The sequence below is a fragment of the Salvelinus fontinalis genome, chromosome 23 (assembly GCF_029448725.1).
Source record: "Salvelinus fontinalis isolate EN_2023a chromosome 23, ASM2944872v1, whole genome shotgun sequence".
Taxonomy (NCBI): Eukaryota; Metazoa; Chordata; class Actinopteri; order Salmoniformes; family Salmonidae; genus Salvelinus; species Salvelinus fontinalis.
The window spans coordinates 47,680,767-47,706,211 of NC_074687.1; the positions used below are offsets into that span (position 1 = coordinate 47,680,767).

General features: G+C 42.5%; 1 protein-coding gene and 1 long non-coding RNA gene across 4 annotated transcripts in view; one reads left to right on the plus strand and one right to left on the minus strand.

Annotated features, from left to right (window-relative positions):
• Window positions 1–25,445, minus strand: part of clybl (citrate lyase beta like) — a 152,080-nt gene that overhangs the window by 5,281 nt on the left and 121,354 nt on the right. Inside the window, exons 4-7 of the mRNA XM_055879056.1 lie at window positions 24,407–24,508; window positions 22,494–22,587; window positions 14,618–14,785; window positions 3,498–3,622 (exon numbers count right to left, since the gene is read on the minus strand). Coding sequence (XP_055735031.1) covers window positions 3,498–3,622; window positions 14,618–14,785; window positions 22,494–22,587; window positions 24,407–24,508 — 489 coding nt within the window. The remainder of the gene's footprint in view (window positions 1–3,497; window positions 3,623–14,617; window positions 14,786–22,493; window positions 22,588–24,406; window positions 24,509–25,445) is intronic.
• Window positions 3,620–17,992, plus strand: LOC129821419 (uncharacterized). 3 transcript variants are annotated; one of them, XR_008754316.1, is made up of 3 exons: window positions 3,620–10,907; window positions 16,411–16,666; window positions 16,755–17,992. It is a non-coding gene; the product is annotated as an uncharacterized LOC129821419 (long non-coding RNA). The 3 variants fall into 3 exon arrangements; XR_008754315.1 differs by lacking the exon at window positions 3,620–10,907 and adding an exon at window positions 14,785–15,979; XR_008754314.1 differs by lacking the exon at window positions 3,620–10,907 and having other exon boundaries at window positions 14,785–16,666.

Below are 25,445 nucleotides of genomic sequence, written 5' to 3' on the forward strand. Positions count from 1 at the left end.
GAGGTCTTGCACGTGTTGCTCCAAATTTCAGGAAACTTTTGGTGTAATAAAAGTTCACCGCTAAGAGAAAACAGCGTCCGACTTTAATTTCAGAGTCATCCGCACCTCACCAAAAGGGTGAGTTTTCTTTTATATATATATATTTTTTTTATACATTTAGTCATTTAGCAAGGGGTTCTCAAACTTTTTGGGGCCAGGGGCCCCTTCAGTGATATCAAATGGATCAGCGACCCCCTTATAATCAAAACACAAATCGAGTGAGAAAAAAATTGCATACAAGGAGTTTCACTATTGTTGATTTATTTAACAATGAATGACTTCGGGCAATGCATGGCCAGACGAACCAAGTCTCGGGCCCAGGGAAGGAGTATTTTAAAGGCCCATCTCTTGGCATAGGAGCTAACATTTTTCAGTTTTCAAGCTAATTTCCTGCAATTCTACAGATTTTGTCATGTGGCAGAGAGATGTTTGGTTGTTGCAGCTTTAGGGTTGGGGGGGGGGGGGGGGGCTTGATTTATTGGAGATAGCTTGTGTCAATTAAAGAAAACCTAGTGGATAATGCTGGAAATATTGGTAAAAATAAAACCCAAAACAACTGGCCCTAGTCATAACAACTCTTATCATGGGTTGATATGGACTATTTTGCTGCAGAACACCATTGACATGGACAGGAGATATGTTCATTTATTGAACTACAAAAGATGATATTTCACTATCTTTATTTGACAGTTGTGAAATTACCAGACTAAAAAGCGGCCATTTCTGATCAGCCAGTTACTTCACAAGCAGCCTAAAATATCCTGAGCTCAGTTCGCTAAATGAGGGAAAACATTTTCTAAACCGAGACAATATAAATAAGAAGACATTGGCAAGGCATTCACAGTCAACAACGACTGAGAGTTCAGGAAGAAACAGACGCCGCTGGGGCAGAGAAAGGGAATGACTCGGACTCTGCTCTCTGCTTCAAACGCCTTCGACAACACGCACACACACCAGGGTCGGGTAGGATGGGTCCCTAGGACGATGCTTAGTGTAGGCAGGGCAGAGGCCGGCAGGCAAAGAGAGAGAGAGGTGCGGGGCAGATTGTGTATTTCTCACACCAGCCTGTCCCTCAATAGGCAGACAGCCCACAGAGCACTACACACAGGAGGCAACGATGCACTAAATTAGAAACAATAATCACATTTTATTTGTCACATGCGCCGCATACAACAGGTATTTCGGGAAATGCTTACTTACAAGCCCTTAAACAAACAATGCAATTTTAAGAAAATATAGTTAAGAATAAATAAACTAAAGATAGAAATAAAAAAGTAACACAATAAAATAACAATAATGAGGCTATATACAGGGGGTACCGGTACCGAGTCAATGTGCGGGGGTACAGGTTAGTCAAAGTAATTTGTTCATGTAGTTAGTGGTAAAATGACTATGCATAGATAATAAACAGCCAGTAGCAACATTGAAAAAAAAAAGGGGGGAGTCAATGCAAATAGTCCGGGTGGCCATTTGATATTTAATAAACTACACTTAATCTAACACTCCGCCCCACACCCTTCCATATTCCAAACCCAAATCTACTCTACTTACCCTGCAGTGTCACACTGGCGAGTATACAGAAAAGGACATCAACGATTAAGAGGTGTGTGTGCGCATGTACAGTGCATTCAGAACGTATTCAGACCCACCGAGTTTTTACACGTTACATTACAGCCTTATTGTATAATAGATTCAATAAAACATTTCCCTCATCAATCTACACACAATACCTCATAATGACAAAGAGAAAACAGGTTTTTACACGTTTTTGCACATTTATAAAAAAGAAAAAACACATACCTTATTCACATAAGTATTCCTTTGCTATGAGACTCGAAATTGAGCTCAGGTGCATCCTGTTTCCATTGATCACCCTTAAGATGTTTCAACAACTGGATTTATAGTCCACCTGTGCTAAATTCAATTGATTGGACATGATTTGGAAAGGCACACACCTGTCTATATAAGGTCCAAAAGTTGACAGTGCATGTCAGAGCAAAAACCAAGCCATGAGGTCAAATGAATTGTCTGTAGAGCTCAGAGACAGGATTATGTCGAAGGCACAGATCTAGGAAAGGGTACCAAAACATTTCTGCAGCACTGAAGGTCCCCAAGAACACAGTGGCCTCCATCATTCTTAAATGGAAGAAGTTTGGAACCACCACGACTCTTCCTAGAGCTGGCCGCCCAGCCAAACTGAGCAATCGGGGAAGAAGGGTCTTGGTCAGGGAAGTGATCAAGAACCCAGTGGTCACTCTGACAGAGCTCCAGAGTTCCTCTGTGGATATGGGAGAACCTTCCAGAAGGACAACCATATCTGCAGCACTCCACCAATCAGGCCTTAATGGTAGAGTGGTCAGACGGAAGCCACTCCTCAGTAAAAGGCTCATGACAGCCCGCTTGGAGTTTGCCAAAAGGCACCTAAAGACTCTCAGACCATGAGAAACAAGATTCTCTGGTCTGATGAAACCAATATGGAACTCTTTGACCTGAATGCCAAGCGTCATGTCTTGATGAAACCTGGCACCATTCATACAGTGAAGCATGGTGGTGGCAGCATCATGTAGTGGCGATTTTCTTCAGTGGCAGGGACTGGGAGAATATTCAGGATCGAGGGAAAGATGAACGGAGCAAAGTACAGAGAGATCCTTGATGAAAACCTGCTCCAGAGCGCTCAGGACCTCAGACTGGGGCAAAGGTTCACCTTCTAACAGGATAACGACCGTAAGCACACAGCCAAGACAACACAGGAGTGACTTAGGGACAAGTGTCTGAATGTCCTTGAGTGGCTCAGCCAGTGCCCGGACTTGAATCCGATCGAACATCTCTGGAGAGACCTGAAGCTGTGCAGCAACACTCCCCATCCAACCTGACAGAGCTTGAGAGAATCTGCAGAGAAGAATGGGAGAGGCTCCCCAAATACAGGTGCGCCAAGCTTGTAGCATCATACCCAAGAAGACTTGAGGCTGTAATCACTGCCAAAGGTGCTTCAACAAAGTACTGAGTAAAGGGTCTGAATACTTATGTACATTTGAAATGTAAGTTTTTTTTATACATTTGAAAACATTTCTAAAAACCTGTTTGTGCTTTGTCATCATGTGGTAGTGTGCATAGATTGATGAGGGGGAAAAAACGATTTAATACATTTTAGAATAAGTCTAACGTAACAGAATGTGGAAAAGTCAAGGGGTGTGAATACTTTCTGAATGCACTGCACAGTAGAAATGTCATATCTTAGAGCAGAGCTAGCTGACCCCTGGTATAACTAAATAGATATATGTACTCTTTATATTCTCTTGCATATAATGGCATAGCGTGAGCCATCCTGTAATGTGTATTTTAATGCAGTTATGCACTGATGTCATCCTGTGAATTTCGTTCTAAAGTCCTAAGCAATGACACGTTAATAAACATTTCTTAACTCTACATTCTGAGGCTGACTACTATAGTTGATTTACCTTTCCCAGCTTCTGGTACTCGTCAAAGGCAGCAATCAGTTCTGTAGCCCACTGGACCCTCTCCTGACTGGGTGAGAACTCCTCCTGTACCGCCTGGACCTGGTTGGGATGGATCACCTGCTTACCTGTATAGTGAAAAGGAAAATACATACATGTACATTAGCCTATACATGAACACAGACATATCAATAATATCTTCAAGCGAAAAACTTAACAATCATCTGCTTATCTGCATAGGGAAAAAGATAAACAGCCTACATTATACAGTAGATATTGTACAAGCATAAAGAAACGCCAACAACATCGCAAAATTAATACAACATTTTCATGCTTTATCAGTTGGTTGAAATTAAGAGGTAACAATGTTAAAATCCTTCTGTGGCTTACTGAGAAATTCAACTCAACTGCTAAATACTTGGTACATGTTGTTGCTTTTCAAATTACTTGGTCAAATTAATTATGTATTTCTTGACATGTTATTTTATCAACATAGACCAGATAAATAATTATTTTTGTAGAGGCTTTTATATTGTTGTATTGGAAGGTAGCCATCCAAAAGCCGCTCTTTCTCTGGTGGGTGAGGGGCCTGTACCCAGCCGGTGGCCCCACGTTCAGCCGGTCTATGTGTGTTTGATTGGTGTGTGTTTTGGGTTTTCAGTCAGTGTGTGTTCAGTCAGTGGCCCTGTGTTCAGAAGGTGTGTGTGTGTTTGGCCAGTGTGTGAGTTCGTGTGTGTGTGTGTGTTCCGTCAGGGTCTCTCAGACTGTGTATATGGGACACCGTGGGGCAAGAGGAAGTGATGCATCACGAGTATCATGGGGTGTCCCCTCCATTTTGTCCTTGAGCAGCACCGTATCATGGCTGTACCTCGGCTGTAGAGGAGAAACTCTGCTGCACGCTTAGTTACGCTTCAATCTCAGCCTGAACCCATCTGGAACAGGACCCTGACTGCTGCTAAACAGGCCTGTGAGAGCTCGAAGAATACACACAGCAAGCATTTCATTGTTAGTCTACACCAGTTGTTTACGAAGCATGTGACAAATACAATTTGATTTGACATACATACACAGGCAGGCTGGAAGACAGATACACACACACACCCACACACACACACACAAATAATTCACTGCAGGTGTACTGTTTTTGTCTTTCTATCACAAACACACAATGAAACCGTGCTATTACGCAATAATATTGTAACAATTCAGCTACCAAATTCTACTATACAATCATTCTCACCAGTCTTAGAAAATATCACAGTATTAAAAAGATAACGATTCAAATCGGATCTATTCCATCTCTAATTTCTCCAAAACCTCAAAAAGAGCATAATTGTCTCTGAACCAACCAATTCTTTCCAAGTCCAAATAATCCCCAACCAGTCAAACAAAAAATGCTAAAAGACGAAGAAACACCACCCTTTTGCCCCTGTATGTCTGTACTTCACAACATTTACCTCATTTAAAAGACACTCTGATCGAGAGCGATTTACAGGAGCAATTAGGGATAAGTGCCTTGCTCAAGGTTTTTCACCTATATCTACTTGGGGATTCGAAACAGCAACTTTTTGATTACTGGCCAAACGCTCTAACCGCTAGGCTACCCGCCGCCCAACTAACAAGGAGTTAAACCCATTCTGACACAATCCTCGTAAGTCTAGGAGCTAACGCACGGCGCTCTGCGCTGCCATAACCCTGTGTATATTGGCGGATCAAACTTGCAGCAGAGAGAAGAGAAGAGTTAGCGCTAGCAGGCAGGCAGTTAGCGCTAGGCTAGCAGAATGGAGCCCAGTAAAAAAAACAATAATAATAAATAGACCCCCATCTGCCCCTCTCATCCTGGTTAACCCCTGAGAAACAGGGTCTGCCTTTTATGTTTCACTTAAGAGAGTAGTTTGACGATGCTATGTGAACTGTTTTTTTTGCAATATATTTTCATTGAGGTATTTATTTATGTGAGGGTATTTGAATTCAAAAACTTGAGAAAAGAAAAATCAAACGCTACTTTTGCTGTTTACAGAAATCGTTTGTCGGCAGTTCCACAGAGGGATCAGGAGTGTGTGTGTGTGGACATGAGGATTCTGCATGCACAGTTCCTTTAGGGCTGGCCATGCTGGATAAACATCCTAAAGAGGAGTCCTTGCTCCCATGTCTGAGGGGCGAGTATGTGTCTGAATTGTGTGTGTGTTTTTCACATTCAGTGATAGACCTGCTTCAGTTCTCTTATAAGAAAACAATCCCCCTCACCTCCTCGGCCACCGGTTTCAAGTCTATTTTTGTTACGTGCACAAGTACATTGAAATGCCTTTCTTGCAAGCTCTTTCCTAACAACGCAGTAATCAATATCAGTAGTACTGAGTAAAGTAGAACAAGAACACACGAGAAATAGAAATAAGAACACGCAAAAAGTAAGCAAGCATCAGGGTCAGTTCCAAAAACACATTTACAATGGGCAGGGACGCTGGAGTGGTAAGGGTAGATATGTACAGGGGTAAGGTGACTAGGCATCAGGATATATGATAAACAGAGTTGTAGCAGCGTATATGATAATTGTATATGTGTGTGTGCGTGTGTATAGAGTCAGTATGAATGTGTATGTGTGTGTGTGAGCAAATGAAGTGTATGTGTGAGTATGTGTGTTGGAGTGTGAGTGTGCAGAGAGTCAGTGCAAAAAAACAATACAATAAAAGATCAATTCAGATAGTCCTGTAACCTTTTTGTTAGCTATTTTGCAGTCTTATGGCTTCGGGATAGAAGCTGTTCAGGAGTCTGTAGATGTCAGACTTGTTGCTCCGGTACCGCTTCCCAAGTGGAAGCAGATAGAACAGTCTATGGCTTGGGTGGCTGAAGTCTAACAATTCTCTGGGCTATCCTTTGACACTGCCTGATATAGAGGTCTAGGATGGCAGGGAGCTTGGCCCAAGTGATGTACTTTGCTGTCCGCACCTCCCTCTGTAGCGCCATGCGATCGAGGGGGGTGCTGTTGCCATACCAAGCAGTGATGCAGCCGGTTAAGACGCTCTCAATGGTGCAGCTGTATAACTTTTTGGAGGATTTGAGGGCTGTCGTGTTTCTTCACAACTGTGTGCGTGGACAAATTTAAGTCCTTAGTTATTTGGACACCGAGGAACTTTAAGCTCTCGACCTGTTCCACTCACTAAAGTGGGCCCAATATGGATGGGCGAGCGTTCGCAAACTTGAAGATGATGATGCTAGAGTTGTGTGGCCACGCAGTCGTGGGTGAACAGGGAGTACAGGAGGGGACTAAGCACACATCCTTGTGGGTCCCCCGTGTTGAGGGGTCAGCTTGGTGGGGGTGATATTGCCTACCCTCACCACCTGGGGTTGGACCACCTAGTTGCAGAGGGCGGTGTTCAGTTCCAGGGTCCCAAGCTTGGTGACGAGCTTGGAGGGGACTATGCTGAGCTGTAGTCGGTAAACAGCATTCTCACATAGGTATTTATCTTATCTAGGTGGGTGAAGGCAGTGTGGAGTGTAATTTAGATCGCATCGTCTATGGATCTGTTGGGGCGGTATGCAAATTTGAGTGGGTCTAGAGTGTCTGGGATGATGGAGTTAATTTGTCCCATAACCATAACATGCTCCGAGAATGCGGCCTGGAATACCGTCCGGCTCCGTGGCCTTACGAGTGTTGACCTGATAAAAAACCTTACTCACGTCGGCCTCACAGAGTGAGATAACCCAGTCCTCTGGTTCGGCGGGGGGCCCTCATGCACAGCTTGGTGTTGTTTTTGTCGAAGGGTGCCGGGTTAACAATGTGTATGTACTCTGTAATATGAAATTTCAATTATCTTACAGTTTCCAACATAATAATAACCACATGGGCACTAAAGTAAATAGAAAACAAATCTTGTTTTGCAAGAAATTCTACCCGACATACATGTTCTTTCCCGTATGAGGGTGAAGAAGGATCTTAGGTTGCTTCCTGTGAGCAACAGCTGCACATTTCTTTGTTTATTCAAATTTTAATTTTTAAGCTCTTGCGGAAAATAGTAGAATATTTATGTAAAAATGTATGTAAATAGTGAAAAAACAAAGATGCAGTGCTGCAATGTGACATCATCTAGAAATATGGGTGAATGTCAAGTGTTCCCAAAGGCTGACGAAGGCTGCCGACAAAACGTGTCCGTTTGTTCTGACCTCTGCTGCTAAAAAAATATATTAAAACTTAAAGAATATTTCAGTGAGTGTAGGTTTCTTCTTTCTTCAGCCATATGCCTTTTGAACCCTGCACACAAATACTTTTTGTTACTACAAATTTGAGCTGAGCACACCAATTGCCACCCATTCTGGCACTGCCAGGGTTTAAGATAAGAAACGTATGTGTGTGGGTCTAATGAAGGGAGAGTGACAGAGCACACTGACAGACAGGGTGACTCAGGTCCCTTCACTTACACCCCATTGGCTCTCCCAAAACGCATCACTCATGCCCTCCAGCCAATCCCAGGCTGCCATGTGGTGCTGGCCCCCCATTGGAGGATTGCTATTTAGCAAAGTGCTCTCAGGCGAATGATGTGCAGGGTCCCTGGGATGCGAGTGAAATACCATTTGAAAAAAGCACCAAATTTCCGCTGCGATTCGGGTAAATGCTTTCTCTCTTTGCATGTGCTGCTGTTTTTCCCAGTTAAAGGAGAATATCACAGATGGGAGGTGCCATCGAAAATGTTTAGTAAAAGCACAGAAAAGGCCACCATTTTATGGTAAGACAGTGGGCGGGGGGAAACAAAAAGACTACACAGCCACAAAATGGACTTGCTACAAAAATCATATGGACAAGCTACAAAAATCATGTACTCCGGAAAATATAGCTGAAAAGCCTATGCCACCATATCAGAAAACGAATGTTGCTCCAATTCTAAATCCTTCTAAAATCACTCTGAAGAACATAAAAAACACGCCACTTCATGGTATCAGCAGCATGTCCATTATAATGGTCAATTACTGAGAAACCGGCAGTCTTTTAAGTGACAATAACCGGCTGACAAAATGTAAAGACTGCCACAGCCCTAGTCAGTACTGGTCAGTAGTTGTGTGGTTTTGGGGTTGTGGTTAGCAGCTGTAGTCAGTAACTGTGTGGTTTTGGTCAGTAGTTGTGTGGTCAGCAGTTGTGTGGTTGTGGTCAGCATTTGTGTGATTGAGGTCATAGTTTTGTAGTTGTGGTGACTAGTTGTGTGGTTCAATAGTTACGTGGTAAGTAGTTGTGTGGTCAGTAGTTGTGTGGTTGTGGCCAGTAGTTGTGGTCAGTACTGGTCTGTAGCTGTGGTTGTGGTCAGTAGTTTTGTGGTCAGTAGTTGTGAACATAGTTGTGGTTGTTGTCAGTAGCTATGGTCAGTAGTTGTGGTCAGTAGATGTGTGGTCAGTAGTTTTGTGGTTGTGGTCAGTAGTTGTGGTCAGTAGCTGTGTGGTTGTGGTCAGTTACTTCCGGTCACAACTTCCAGACTTGTCTCCGTGCTGCTGTTTGTTGGTACTTTGTTGCTACCTGACAACTTTACGGTTTTCATTTTTAATAACCGTTTAATCTAAATCTTTATTTTACACATTTACCAACATCTTACGTTTTTTTCCCCCTCGCTCAACTTTTTTCATTCAACTTTTTCACCCGGATGCTTTATCTGGACATGGTTCTACAGGACCTCCACCAGCCGAAGCCAAGTAGTAATATTAAGCCATCTAATTGCAGTCGCTGTACTCATAATATACAGGAAAACTATCGCCTTATGGTGAGGATAGCCGTGCTGCAAGCCCAGCTTCAGACACAATCGTTAGGCAAGGGTCATTTAAGTGTAGGAAAGTACGAAACAGCATCAGTGCCACCAATAAGTACAGATAGCAGTATTCATCCCCTGAAACAGTCCCCGCAGCCGGACAATTTTCTCAAGGCTTCTGGAAGGAAATGCTGTCGGAACGCTCAACTGGTGTCGCTCATTCAGCCGACATAAACTTTCAACAGGTTCTCCCCATTAAGCAACGAGTCGGAGTCAGAGGCCGAGCCATCTCTGGACTCTCCTCCACCCGTTACGGGGTCTGAGCCGCCGAAGCCTCCCACCATTAGCTCTGATAAATTGAAAACCCTAGTCATTGGCGACTCCATTACCCGCAGTATTAGACTTAAAACGAATCATCCAGCGATCATACACTGTTTACCAGGGGGCAGGGCTACCGACGTTAAGGCAAATCTGAATATGGTGCTGGCTAAGGCTAAAACTGACGAGTGTAGAGAGGATAGGGATATTGTTATCCACTTCGGCACCAACAATGTTCGGATGAAACAGTCAGAGGTCACCAAGAATAACATAGCTTCAGCGTGTAAACTAGCTAGAAAGATGTGTCGGCATCAAGTAATTGTCTCTGGCCTCCTCCCAGTTAGGGGGAGTGACGAGCTCAAAAGCAGAGTCTCACAACTCAATCGCTGGTTGATAATGTTTTTCTGCCCCTCTCAAAAGATAGAATTTGTAGATTATTGTCCCTCTTTCTGAGACTCACCCACTAACAGGACCAAGCATGGCCTGCTGAGGAGTGACGAACTCCACCCAAGCTGAAGGAGTGCTCTCATCTTATCTATCAACATAGACAGGGCTCTAACTCCTCTAGCTCCACAATGAGATAGGGTGCAGGCCAGGCAGCAGGCTGTCAGCCAGCCTGCCAGCGTAGTGGAGTCTGCCACTAGCATAGTTAGTGTAGTCAGCTCAACTATCCCCATTGAGACTGTCCAACATGTCTCCGGACCTTTTCACTGCCACAGTCATACCTGGACCTAGTTTTGGAATAAATATTGTGGATATTAACGTTTTCCCTCATAATGCCGGGCCAAAGTAACCATCCAGCCAGGACGGGTTGTGCAGGCTTTACGCTCGAAACCTCCAGTGCGCCTCCACGGCCCAGTGTATCCTGTGCCCGCTCCCAGAAACAGGCCTCCAGTATGTCTCCCCAGCCTGGTGAGCCCTGTGGCAGCTCCACGTATCAGACTGCCCATACGTCTCCTCACTCCAGTGATGATCCATGGCAAGAAGCCTCCAGTGATGATCCATGGCACAAAGCCTCCAGTGATGAGGCTATTTATGCTGCAGACAGTCTGTTATATCTGGAGTATTTCGACTGTCTTATCTGGTGTCCTGTGTGAATTTAAGTATGCTCTCTCTAATTCTCTCTTTCTTTCTCTCTCTCGGAGGACCTGAGCCCTAGGACCATGCCTCAGGACTACCTGGCATGATGACTCCTTGCTGTCCCCAGTCCACCTGGCCGTGCTGCTGTTCCAGTTTCAACTGTTCTGCCTGCGGCTATGGAACCCTGACCTGTTCACCGGATGTGCTACCTGTCCCAGACCTGCTGTTTTCAACTCTCTAGAGACAGCAGGAGTGGTAGAGATACTCTCAATGATCGTTTACTCCTAAGGTGCTGACTTGTTGCACCCTCGACAACTACTGTGATTATTATTATTTGACCATGCTGGTCATCTATGAACATTTGAACATCTTGGCCACGTTCTGTTATAATCTCCACCTGGCACAGCCAGAAGAGGACTGGCCACCCCTCATAGCCTGGTTCCTCTATAGGTTTCTTCCTAGGTGTTGGCCTTTCTAGGGAGTTTTTCCTAGCCACCGTGCTTCTACACCTGCATTGCTTGCTGTTTGGGGTTGTAGGCTAGGTTTCTGTACAGCACTTTGATATATCAGCTGATGTAAGAAGGGCTATATAAATACATTTGATTTGAGTAGTTCTGGTCAGTAGTTTTGGTCAGTAGTTGTGTGGTTGTGTTCAGTAGTTGTGTGGTTCAGTAGTTGTGTGGTTGTGGTCAGTGTCTAAACTACAGTTGTGAAAACTGAAAGAAGTGCAATGAGAAGTGATCTGGTGAAATATGAAAGGAGTGAATGGAGGCAGTTGTTGTCCAATGCAGTTGTTGCTAGGCGACAGTTGCCTTGGCTGGCCTGCCTCCGCCATGGCTAAAGTCAGTGTGAAAAACATGCTAACATACAGTACGTAAAATAATACATCTGCTAGCTTCCAACATCACTTACTGCATCTAGAAAGCGAGCACTTGATGGGTTCCTAAAACTGCTCTATATGTAGAAGCTATTCCTAATCCATTCTCAGGTCGGAAAAGTAGAGAAGTAGAGAAAGATTTCATTCAATCTATGTTTTTGACTGACTTGTTGGGGGAGTGGTCAAAACAGGAGTTGTTGAGAAAAAGTTGGTAGAAAATGTGTTAATGCAGTTACTAAAACAGCTGTATCGTTAGAACTGTATGATATATTTTGGTTCGAATAGCAGAGAAGTAGATGAAGATTGGTTGTTAGAAAAGCTGTCAATGTAGCTGATTTGTGTCAAAAGTTGTATTGCTGCATTTACAGTGAATGGAATGTTGGGAGTGATGGGGAGATTTAGAATGTTGAGGAAATAACATGTACGTGAATGGAGGACAAAAAAAATGTATAACTTAAAAAGTATAAAACATATCGAAAAGTTGTATACAATCAACTCAATCCAGACCAGTCCACACGTTTTAAAGTTTGAATGGCGTTTCTAGCGTAAATGGTATAAGAGGAGTATCGTGCTAAATAATAATAATAAAAAGTCTGAAGTATGACGAAGATGTAAAGTCGGTACCAAGTCCCACCTAATAACAATACTCATATTATTATTATTATTATGTAAAAAATCTAGAGTTGTGCTTTGCCTTCAGCGAGTACACCTAATAAAAACAATCAAAAACACAGTACATAGAACACAAACAAAGCTATATATACACAGTTGAAGTCAGAAGTTTACATACACCTTAGCCAAATACATATATACACAATTTTTCACAATTCCAGACATTTAATCCATGTAGAAATTCCCTGTCTTAGGTCAGTTAGGATCACCACTATTTTAATTAAGAATGTGAAATGTCAGAATAATAGTAGAGAGAATGATTTATTTCTGATTTTATTTCTTTCATCACATTCCCAGTGGGTCAGAAGTTACCATACACTCAATTAGTATTTGGTAGCATTGCCTTTAAATTGTTTAACTTGGGTCAAACGTTTTGGGTAGCCTTCGACAAGTTTCCCACAATAAGTTGGGTGAATTTTGGCCCATTCCTCCCGACAGAGCTGGTGTAAATGAGTCAGGTTTGTAGGCCTCCTTGCTCGCACACACTGCCATCTATTTTGTGAAGTGCACCAGTCCCTCCTGCATCAAGGCACCCCCACAACATGATGGTGCCACCCCCGTGCTTCACAGTTGGGATGGTGTTCTTCGGCTTACAAGCCTCCACCTTTTTCCTCCAAATATAACGATGGTCATTATGGCCAAACAGCTCTATTTTTGTTTCATCAAACCAGAGGATATTTCTCCAAAAGTACGATCTTTGTCCCCATGTGCGTAGTCTGGCTTTTTAAATGGCAGGTTTGGAGCAGTGGCTTCTTCCTTGCTGAGCGACCTTTCAGGTTATGTCGATATAGGACTCGTTTTACTGTGGATATAGATACTTTCGTACCTGTTTCCTCCAGGATCTTCACAAGATCCTTTGCTGTTGTTCTGGGATTGATTTGCACTTTTTACACCAAAGGATGTTCATCTCTAGGAGACAGAATGCGTCTCCTTCCTGAGCGGTATGACAGCTGCGTGGTCCCATGATGTTTATACTTGCGTACTATTGTTTGTACAGATGAACGTTGTACCTTCAGGTGTTTGGAAATTGCTCCCAAGGATGAACCAGACTTGTGGAGGTCTACAATTTTTTGTCTGAGGTCTTGGCTGATTTCTTTTGATTTCCCCCATGATGTCAAGCAAAGAGGCACTGAGTTTGAATAATTCACATTATTTGAGTCAATTGGAGGTGCACCTGTTGTTGAATTTCAAGGCTTACCAGAAGCTTCTACAGCCATGACATCCTTTTCTGGAATTTTCCAAGCTGTTTAAAGGCACAGTCAACTTAGTGTATGTAAACTTCTGACCCACTGGAATTGTGATACAGTGAATTAAAAGTGAAATAATCTGTCTGTAAACAACTGTTGGAAAAAATTCCTGACCGATTTGCCAAAACTATAGTTTGTTAACAAGAAATTTGTGGAGGGGTTGAAAAACGAGTTTTAATGACTCCAACCCAAGTGTATGTAAACTTCTGACTTCAACTGTAGGTGTCGTCAGATCCGGTGGACAGAAGAACAGAATTAGCAGAGGTCCTTGAAAGCTTTTCTGAACAGCGCGTGTCTCTTGCGGTGTTGTTCTCAGCCGTGTCAGAGTAGCGGTGGCAACCGAGGTCAGGGGAAATCAGCTGGCATGTGGGCCAGAGAGAGAGTCTACACAATGCTAAAACAGCCATCGATAGTATGAATGTGTGTGTGTATGTGTGTTGGTGTGTTTTTGAGAAAAGTCATTACAAATCCGCCTCACCTGGCACAGAGGCTTTACTGAGCAGCATCATGGGGAGTCTGTCCATCTGTCTGTCTGTCTCTCTGTGTGTGTGTGTGTGTGTGTGTGTGTGCACGTGCGCCATGCGTGTCTCAGGGCAACATTGGGAGTCCACTCATGGACTACGGACTTAGCGAATTAAGACGAATGCCAGTGTGAAATCACGCTAGTAATTCACTAGAACTGAGTGTTACACTGTTCCATCAACGGTTATTGCTCATAACATAGAACACTCAAATAGACCAGAACAAATATGCAGAAAAATGACATTGTGCAAGATAGTAATAGATCACAATATTGCAACTATATGTAATACATTATTCTCATTCCTCACACGATTCTTTCAATAAATAACTTCCAAATGGTTCCTGTTCACATCAAAATAATTAAAAACTAATAAGAGATGGTGGTGGATGATTTAGGATTCCACCATGTCTCACACACTCACTCACACATGCACAAACACAGTTGCCTGGCTAGACACACGAAGCTTCACTATGCTAGGAGCTAACACCCCTACACGAGCACACACACGTTCTGTTTTTCTATCCTCGTGTGGATCTAATGTATTTCCATTCAAAATTCTATTTTCCCTAACCCTAAACCTTAACATAACCCTAATTGTAACCTTAAATCTAACATCTTAAGCTTAAAATAACCTATCCTTTTCTCATTTCTCCCTTGCCTGAGAGGGAGGCTCAATTTACCTGTGAAGCCCATGAGAACTCCCTCCCTTGCCTGCTGTCGTAGACCCTCTCCGTCCTTATAGTCTATGTAGACCAAGTCTATGGCTTGTAGACCGAAGGCCTTGGTTGTCACTACCACCTTCTGACGGGCATACAGCAGCTCCCTGGCATCCTTGGTCCGCGTGGCACCTGGACGGAGGGAGACACAGGCAACTATATATAATATATACTATAACGTATGCCATTTAGCAGACACTTTTATCCAAAGTGGCTTACAGGAATATAGACAGGAAAACATACCCGTGAGAAAATAGACACACAGGTTTAAGATACAGGGAAACATAATGCAGATATGTGATCCGTTTCAGGAAACTAGGCGTATGTCGCAAGTCACGACTTCACAGGAGAACCATTTGAATTAGTTTTTTTTTGTTATCAAACAGCGTTTTTTGGCAGAAATGCCTTCTGAAACATTTGAACTTTCATGTGCCTTAATAACGAACTTGTATGCCATCTGTAAATATGAATAAAGTTGTTCAATTACGAGCCTAGTTGGTTTAGCCCCAGAAAAGGACAGGAACCTTCCCACTAGCCATGATTGGCTGAGCTAATGAGTGGGCTGGACATGCCGAGAGATGAGTTTCAGATTGGGTCTGCGGTGTAGCATCTTGTGTCTATAAAATGAGCTGCTTGTTATGCGTAGATAATCCTTTCTACTGCAGTTTTTTCAAAATATATAATGTAGGCCATGGAGAACAGCAAATATGTTGCTACTGCTCTCAATAACATTGCTGCCCTAAATTTATCAGGCGCTATCGACAAAGGTCAGTGGGAAAAAGTTGTGATGGACTACTTTCTGGAGGACGATCGTGACATGCTGACTCTGACTCTGAAAATGAATCAGACAATGAGGAAATCCCTGATTTAGGTAAAAACATTTTCATTGAAGAAGACATTGTGGAGTCTTCTGACGCAGTGGTGGGGAAGAAACGACGATCAACAGTGTTGTTGTCACGGAAGAAGTTGACCGAGTTTTGAAATCAGTGGAATGTCTGGTAGAAGCAGGGTATGATAAGGAGATGAATAGAATTCTGGGGTTTGATTGCAAATGCAGAGGGAGTCGAAAAGAGAACACAGAAGGCTGTTGTATAAAACACATGTCACCGGATTACATCTTCAAACTAAAGGGCAACCATGGCATCTGTGACAGAGAGCGAGAAAGATATGATGATTCTTGTGGCATTGCAAACGGTCAGTGTGAACCAGAGTGACTTGACACAACCGGGCCAAGTAAGCTGTACAAAATAAACGGAAACGACACAGGACGTCGTATTTAATGAAAGGGGTTGCAGTCTGCCCTGAAGCTTTCATCCATGTATACGGGTAAAAATCTAGCTACAGTTTCAGATATTATACGTTTCTAGTTTTGTGAGAAAGTTGTTTCCATTTGAAGTTAAAGCTTACTGTTAGCTGGCTAGCCAACATTATGTGTATGAACTGTGTAGTGATGTTATCTCAGAATGCCATTTCGCATGGCTAGTTATAGGATAATGTTAGCTAGCTAACTAGCTAACATTGAACCTGTTTGGTTTAGCAAGCTATGACAATAGGTTTGTATTGCTAGTAATCTATGGATTGGGATTATGGTTCATTGTTAGCTAGCTAGCTACATGTCTAAACAAAAGACCAAGTTAAAGCTTACTATTAGCAAGCTACCTGACAACCTATCAAGTTAGCCAGGTGCGTCTGACGGTGATTACACTATCTATTGTAATATAATGCAAAAATATTTGTATCTGGAATTTGTCTTTCAGCATCAGTAGAACACGCCTGACTCTCCTCCACCAGTCATACAAGGAGAATGGTCTAATGTCTCCCATCAAAAAGAGAGCTGGCCCAAGCAAGCACAGGTTACACCTGAAGCATGAGGACTTGCAGCGACAACTACGCAGACGATAATACAATAGTATTACCAGGACGCCACCCAGGACACAAACACTTTGGTGGAAAGCTCCTTCCATCCCGTGTGAGAAAAGCAGCGTCTCTACAAGGAATCAGTGACAACACTTGGTATAACAACACGTTTTGATTATTTAATTGACCTCCAACATGATTGCCACAACTTTTATTGATTTCACGTTAATTCTGTATTTTCCAGAGGTACGTGCAGTCGGGCTGTCTTCCTTCAGGAATCTGTGGAGATTCCTGAAGCACTAAGCCTAGGACAGACCTGTGCTGCCAATGCCAGAGGAACAACTAAGGTCTTCAGATCTGCAAATCTGTCAGAAGCTGTTAAGTCAGCCAAGCTGAAAAAGCACAAGCTCCACTAGTCTGGACCTTCACTTCCTGATCACAGGCCACACCAAGTTTGCCCCCGACTGGTGGTTAGACCTCATCAAGCAGCTTCAGAAAGACCATAGTGAACACTTTGTCTGAGATTGCTGGTGTTGTGAAGGACAGCACAGTGACAGGGGTCAACATCCCACAGCTGGTTGGACTGGAGGATGGTACGGTGCTGGTGGAAAGCTATGGCTGGCAACACCTGACTCCGTACTTCAGGGCACTGCCACAGATCAAGCAGTACCAGCACTTCAGGCAGATAACATTTTCATTGCATTGTATGAGGTTATTCTTCTTATTTAAACTTGGGAGGTGAATTGATGTTGTGCAGGGATGTTATGTCTTCTCAATCTTTTTTGTTATTTCCTGTTTTAAAGCTTTGATGCTCTGGAGCCTGGTGGTGTTGTCACCAACGAGCGTTTGTACTCAGTCGGGACCAGGTTTCAGCTGCTGCTCAACGCTGACATCCTTTCTGCCATAAATGGTCTGCCTGTACAAGCACCACCTGGACTGGACATAGCTTGACAAACTTATCTTTTTGAGAAGATCAGGGAGTGTTGCGATGAAGAGGCTATGGACATCACATGCCCTGCACCAAAGTCAAGGGCAGGACAGAAACAGGCTCTCCGAATATAGATTACCCTTGTTTATGCGTGGTTCGGACAGACCAGTCATCAGCACTATCTGCAGTGCCTCTTTTCACATGACTCTCTCCTAACACACGTTGCTGCTACTATTTTTTTTATCCCACTGCTCAGCCACTTTACCTCTGATTGTATGCATATAACTACCTCGTCTATCACTGATATCGTTATTGATATTGTTCTTGTACATACTGTATATTATTTTATTTATATTGACACTATCTATTTTTGATATTGCTACTATGCAAGAAACCATTTGGCTGTACCGTTTACACCTTCTGTAGAGACCCATCCACTTGGCAATATGTGGCTGGGGGTTATAGCATTTCTTTCACATGACCAATGACCATCAATTTAGACAAGTGTGTCTGGGTAAGCATCATCTAATATTTATAAAATATTTTTATCTGAACACTTTTTGTTTACCTGGAATTTTTCCTTATTGTAGGCTACTACTTTTAGTCTTCATCTTTACTACACTAGTCACTGTATAGCACATGACCTCACGTGTGAATCCTTAAAGAGATGGGTGGGGCTGGCTTAAGAGGGTGTGAACAATGCTGAATGCGTCTAAACAAAGGAGAGCTCTCCATAGTAGTACCAAAACATTCAAAGGCCATTTTCTCAAAATTTAGGTTACAAGTTTATCAACTTTCAAAGCAGAATTACTTTCCCATTGTCCTCAAAAATGCAGTGCACAATATACCATTTTGTAGCTCTGTGTCATCCAATGTAAAAAAAAAACACAATTTCAAATTGTGCTATATAGGACCGAATCAAGGTGGTTGGTCACATATGACTATACACTGAGTATACAAAATATTAAGAACACCTGCCCTTTCCATGACATTGACCAGGTAAATCCCGTTGAAAGCTATGATCCCTTATTGATGTCACTTGTTAAATCCACTTCAAATAAGTGAAGTTGGAAAGGAGGAAAAGAAGGATTTGCAAGCCTTGAGACAAATGAGACGTGGATTGTGTGTGTGCCATTCAGCGGGTGAATGGGCACGACAAAAAAAGTGCCTTTGAACGTGGTATGGAAGTAGGTGCCAGGCATTACAGTTTGGTTTGTTGTCAAGAACTGAAACACTGCTGGGTTTTTCACGTGCAACAGTTTCCCGTGTGTATCAAGAATGGTCCACTACCCAAAGGACATCCAGCTAACTTCACAACTGTGGGAAGCATTGGAGTCAACATGGACCAGCATTCCTGTGGAACACTTTGACATCTGTATTGAGGCCATTCTGAGAGCAAAAGGGGGAGTGCAACTCAATATTAGTTCCTAATGTTTGGTATACTCAGTGTATATGGAGAGAGAATGATAAGTGAGGAGTGAGAAGAGATGGGTGTGATGAGGAGAAAGAGAATAATTGGCCAAGGGGGTCAGTCAGGCTCACTTGGAGTGACGATGTTTCATAGTGATTTTCTTGAAAGTCTATTGTTACTTTAAAGACAACTGGGAACTCTGGGGGAAAAATCGAGGTCAAATCATGACGTCGGTGATTTTCAGGCCGGAAAGTCGGAGCTCTAGAAAGATGCCAGAGTTTCCCCACCTGAAATTCCGAGTTGGGTGACCGTTCAAAACGAGTCCTGAGTTCCCAGTTGTCTTGAATGCACTGAAGTTGGAAGTCAGAGTTTTCTATGTTCCCAGTTGTTACGAATGAAGAATTAGTCCCTAGAGTTGTAAAATGTGTGTTAACATTGCAGCAATGTCAGATTTCTCTCTGTTATCACTCTTTCTTTCATCCCTCCGTCCCATTTATTTTTCCCATAGGGATTTTACACTATGACAAACAATATCAGTATACAACAAGTTCCATTTTAGCCAGTCAACTTCAGCAAAAGATACTATGGGGAGTCGCACTCTCGTAACTTCGATTGAAGGATCTACATTTATGCCTGACAAAGCCAATGAAATCCACACCTCGCTGGAAGCACCGCCTTACACAGTTGATAAGCGTGAGGCTCGGATTCATTACTTCAATTATTCCGCTCTTCACCTCGGTGCGAAGAGGAACAATTCACGCTACAAACAATTGGAAGACAAGACTGCCAACTAAACTGTCCCTTAGTTGTAGAGCATGCCCCAAGGAATTAAAAGATATTCACGTTTGTTGTCTTGTATGTCTCGACGCATGCTAAGGCTGCCCTGGCTCAAATCAGTTTGTGTGCGAGGGGATGGCTGGCGCTGTTCTCCTACTAGTTCGTGGTGCATATTCTCTTGACAATCGTGTAGCGGTTCCGATAGTGACTTCCTCTCCCGGGTGCCTCACATTATAATGTCAATGGCACAATATGGGCTATTTTTTAAATAATAGTTGAAGGTGGTGCTTTCAAATTTGGTTATATTATACAGTTGCTTCTGAAATTATTCACAATCCTTGACTTTTTCCACATTTATTGTGTTATAGCCTGAATTTAAAACGGATTAGATTCCTATGTTTTGTCACCGTTCTACATACGATTTATGGCAAGCCTAAATAAGGTCAGGAGTAAACATTTGCTTAGCAAGTCACATAGTAAGTTGCATGGACCCACTCTGTGTGCAAGTGTTTAACATTATTTTTTAAATTACTACCTTATCTCTGTACCCCACACATACAGATAATTGTAAGGCCCCTCAGTCGAGAAGTGACTTTCAACAACAGATTCAACTAAAAAACACCATGGAGGTTTTCAAATGCCTCGCAAAAAATGGTACCTATTGCTAGATGGGTAAAAATGTAAAAAGCAGACATTGAATATCCCTTTGATAAAGTTATTAGTTACACTTTGGATGATGCATTAATACACCCAGTCACTACAAAGATACAGTTGTCCTTCCTAACTCAGTTGCTGGAGAGGAAGGAAACCAAATCAGGGATTTCACCACGTAGCCATTGGTGACTTTAAAACAGTTACAGAGTTTAATGGCTGTGATAGGAGAAAACTGAGGATGGATCTACAAAAGCTAGAGATACTCCACAATACTAACCTAAGTGACAGAGTGAAAAGAAGGAAGCCTGTACAGAATAAACATATTCAAAAACTTGCATCGTGTTTGCAACAAGGTACTAAAGTAATACTATTAAAAATGTGGCAAAACAATTAACTTTTTGTCCTGAATACAGAATGTTACATTTGGGGCAGATCCAATACAACACATTACTGAGTACCACTCTCCATATTTTCACGGACTGCTCTCCATATTTGTATTTGTTAAGGAATGGGGACTTTTTCAGGATAAAAAATGGAATGGAGCTAAGCACAGGCAAAATCCTAGAGGTTTAGTCTGCTTCACACCAGACACAGAGATTAATTCCCCTTTCAACAGGACAAGACCCTAAAGCAAAATGCCAAATTCACACTGGAGTTGCTTACCAAGAAGACAGTGAATGTTCCCGAGTGTCCGAGTTACACTTTTGACTTAAAACAACTTGAAAATCTATGGCTAGACCTGAAAACGGTTGTGTGGCAATGATCAACAACCAATTACACAGAGCTTGAAGGATTTTAAAAAGAATAATGGGCAAATGTTGCGCAATCCAGGTGTCGACAGCCCTTAGCGCAGCAGTTCCCAAATAAGGGGTCGCAACCCCATGTGGGGTCGCCTGATATGAAAATGGGGCCCCGGGAGTATTTCTTGGCAAAGGAGAAATGCTCACTAACAGTGATGTAAAGAAATTTGTGCATAACATTGGAGAGAAATACGCTTTTTGTGTGTATGGAACATTTCTGGGATCTTTTATTTCAGCTCATGAAACCAACACTACACGTTGCGATTATATTTTTGTTCAGTATATATACAGTGCATTCAGCAAGTATTCAGACCCCTTGACTTTTTCCACATTTTGTTACGTTACAGACTTATTCCATGGATTAAATGGATTAAATAGTTTTTCCCCCTCTTCAATCTACACACAATACCCAATAACAACAAAGCAAAAATTGGTTTTTAGAAATGTTTGCAAAGTTATATTTAAAAAATAAATAAATATCACATTTACATAAGTATTCCGACCCTTTACCACAGGTGGACTCCAATCAAGTTGTAGAAACATCTCAAGGATGATGAATTGAAACATCAATTACTGGTACTGTATGTAAAGAAAGTATTTCTGTTTTTTATTTTCAATACATTTGCTAAAATTTCTAAACACGCTTAGTCATTATGGGTTATTGTGTGTAGATTGATGAGAAAAAAACAACATTTCAATCCATTTTAGAATATGGCTGTCAGGTAACAAAATGTGGAAAAAGTCAAGGGGTCTGAATACCTTCAGAATGCACTGTATAAACTGGAAACTGAACAAACTGATCTCAAGAATGCAGTTAAAATCTGTTTGAAATCCGTTTGACTGTGATTCTTTATATATTTAACTAGGCAAGTCAGTTAAAAATAAATTCTTATTTTACAATTAAGGCCTACTCTGGCCAACTCCTAACCTGGACGACGCTGGGCCAATTGTGCACCGCCCTATGGGACTCCCAATCACGGCCGGTTGTGATACAGCTCGGGATCGATCCAGGGTCTGTAGTGACGCTTCTAGCACTGAGATGAAGTGCCTTAGACCGCTGCGCCACTCGGGAGCTCCTGACTAAGTTGACATGCTGGTACTGTAAGTGAAATTGAACAACTGATCGAGCTGTCACGTGAAGAAAATCACTATGAGACACCGTCACCCCAAGTGAGCTCGATTGCCCAATTTTGGGGGTCTGGCCCAAGAACTATAAGAGGAAGAGAGACGAGAAATGGACAAGTGAGATAAGAGAGAGAAGGGGGTAATAGAAAAGGAGAGAAGGGGCTGAGGGGACAGAGAAAAGGAAACAGCGAAGGGAGGAGGGGACAGAGAACAGGACATAGGAGAGGAGAGGTGGTGATAAAATAATTGATTGTAGGTGAGAGGAGAGAGGAAGAGAGGACAGAGGACCTATGCTGGCACAGAAGTCATCGGATCCAAACACCACACCGTCATGGTGTAGGCCAACTGCAGGAGCCAGACGACGTACTTCCTCACACACAACCTGGGGGAAGACACAACAAAGACACATAGATGAGTGTGTTTGTGTGTGTGTGTGTAGCCAAGGAAAGTATGAACCCTGTCAACTCACCCAGTCAAGCAGGTCATATTTCCCATCCAGACCTGCACTTACAATGTTCACTATCTACTGTAACGCACACACACACATCTTGTCTCTCTGTCTTAGACACTGTCGCCTTCTAAGAAGACTATGTGAAGCTGGGACTACCACACGACAAGAAGAGAGAGGGGGAAAAGGCCTAGGAATGTGATCCTCTATTGTGTTAGCCATGGAGCGGTCGGAATGTGTCTGCTGCTTTTGTCGGCGTCCAAATTAATTTCACTTCTCGCTGTTCCATCCCAGGGAATCAGTCTGGCTAAGGATACAGAATGTTCTCCAGAAAGAAAACACACGCACGCACGCGCGAACACACACACACACACACACACACACACACACACACACACACACACAAATTAAAAGAAAGAAGAAAACGTGTTACCCCACCCAAATCCCCCAAACCGTGCCCTTTCCCCTCGCCAACGAAGGTCGGTCCAAACTAAAACCAGACCCTCTTTGATGCCTGACAACAAAAAAAAACACCATTTAGATAACATTAAAACATGTCAAAGTGAGTGTCTGGATGAGGGGGAAAACTTAGAAGAGACCAAATACAAATGTAAGCTGCAAGCAACATTGTCGCGGATTAGCTATGTGCCCACTAGGACACCATCAGGACTAATTGGACACATTGCCCCAGGATGAGCTACTTCTGTACTGTTTACCACGCTTGCCAAATATCAGAGCTCAACATCGAACAAGTCATTATTATGATTTTGAGGTATTTTGGACAATTTTTTATAAAGTTGACTACTTTAAACATCTTCTCCAGGACCGCTGGACTGATTGGCACCAAATGTATATATATTCTATGTAACCATGACTTCAAATGCAACTTTTTAAAGGACTCAAGCTCAAAAAATATGGCCACTATGAGTCAATGAGCATTGCATGAATGCTTTGTCATGTCTAAGAGTGCCAGGATTCAGCAAAACTGGACCATATTTTACAGGTTAGCTAGACTCATCCCTGAGCATGTGTGCCAAATTTCATCAATCTGAGTCCAACAGATTAAGATATATAAACATGTGACTGTTATAGCGCCACTGTAGTCAATTTGAATATGTTGAGTCTTCACAGTATTTGGAACATGTGTACTGTTTTGTTACAATGCGAATATCCGTGATTTATTTATATGCATTTATCAGTCATTTTAGGTATTAGTCTGGAAAATGTTGCGTAGTGAGAACTTTGTCCTTAGATGCCACATATTAAGTTTTGTATAGTTCGGTCATTCGGTGCCAGGGGAGTAGCGTTTTAAGTGTTTTTCACAAAATTCTAAATGGCGCAAAATCCATCATGGTGGACCTCATGGATCCTTGAGGCAAACTTGTTTGCTGTGAGAAGGTCCTATGTACTGAGTTTCATGACTTTAGGTCAAACGGGGTGAGGGGCGTGACCTTTAAAAGTTTACGCGTTAAATCGATTGTTGTCTCATGCAATGCCAGGCCTATTGGCATGGCATTGCTTGAGAGGGTGTGACCCTTTACCATCACGCCTGAACCAGAATAAACACAAAAGAGTTGAAACCTTGAGAGAGAGAGAGAGACGTAGAGAGACTGTCCGGACGCTTTGAATCTCTCGTATTTGGACGGTGACACTTGGCGAGTTGCGCTGTCTGACACCAGCTTTAATAAAAAGTGAATGAGGTAGTAAAACGTCTGACACAGGTATTTTCTTGGTGGTTTTGTTTGTAATTTACCTTAAAATTGAGCAGGCCCACAGCGGTTTCCACAAAGGTGACCAGGCGAATGGGCTCCGTCAGCGCTCGTCCATTCAAGTGGTGCTGAAACCTGTCAACAAACTTTCACACACACACATACAAAAGCCGCACACACAGACAACCACACACACAAATTACGACTATTGCGTATCTGAATACAGAAGCACATATGAAATCACAATACTCGATTTTCTAGGGATGCCATTGCTCTCAAGAAGAGAGACAGCCACAGCATACACATACAGCACAGTCGCAATACATGGTCAAACATTATATGAGGGTAAGCTGGAGGTATCATCATTTTGATCATGTATACATTAAGTAAAATGTACATGTAAATCATTAACTAAGATCTCAAATCAAAACTGGCTTTATACGTGTATTTATCATATCTTATGGTGGAAAAATGTATATCACCATGACTATAATCCATTTATAAGCACACACTGAAATACATCGTAACCCAAACTGTTCAAAAACATTAGCATTTTACTCAGGGACAGACACTCAGGGAGTGTAGCCATTAACACAAACCCAGTTATGGAGAGAAACATGGGGGGGGAAACAGAGATATCAAACTGTTTACGTCAGAGGGAATTGCAACCATGAAAAATATTCAGGATTAAGGCTCTTTAAATAATAAAACTGAGGTTTTGCTACAAGAAGGAGCATTTGTGGGGAGAGAGAGTTACAAAACAACTGTCAATACCCATTCCCTGCATGGTATTTATTCCTGTACAAAAATACATCAAGTGATCTTTTGTGGAGAGAGAGAGAGAGCGAGCGAGCGAGTGACGAGGCAGCGCAAATGAGAGGAAGCGAGGCAGTGCAGAGGAGGAGAGGAGCGTCAAGCTGAAGGAAATGATATTTTACATTATCACCAGGGTTCCCCTTCTTCTGAAGCCTTCTGCACTCTCTCTCCCATTTAACTACATGGTCCATATACACAACACACACCAAAAAACAATAAAAAGAAGACAAAACTAAATGTGGTGCCGCCTTTAAGTGTGTTTAATTT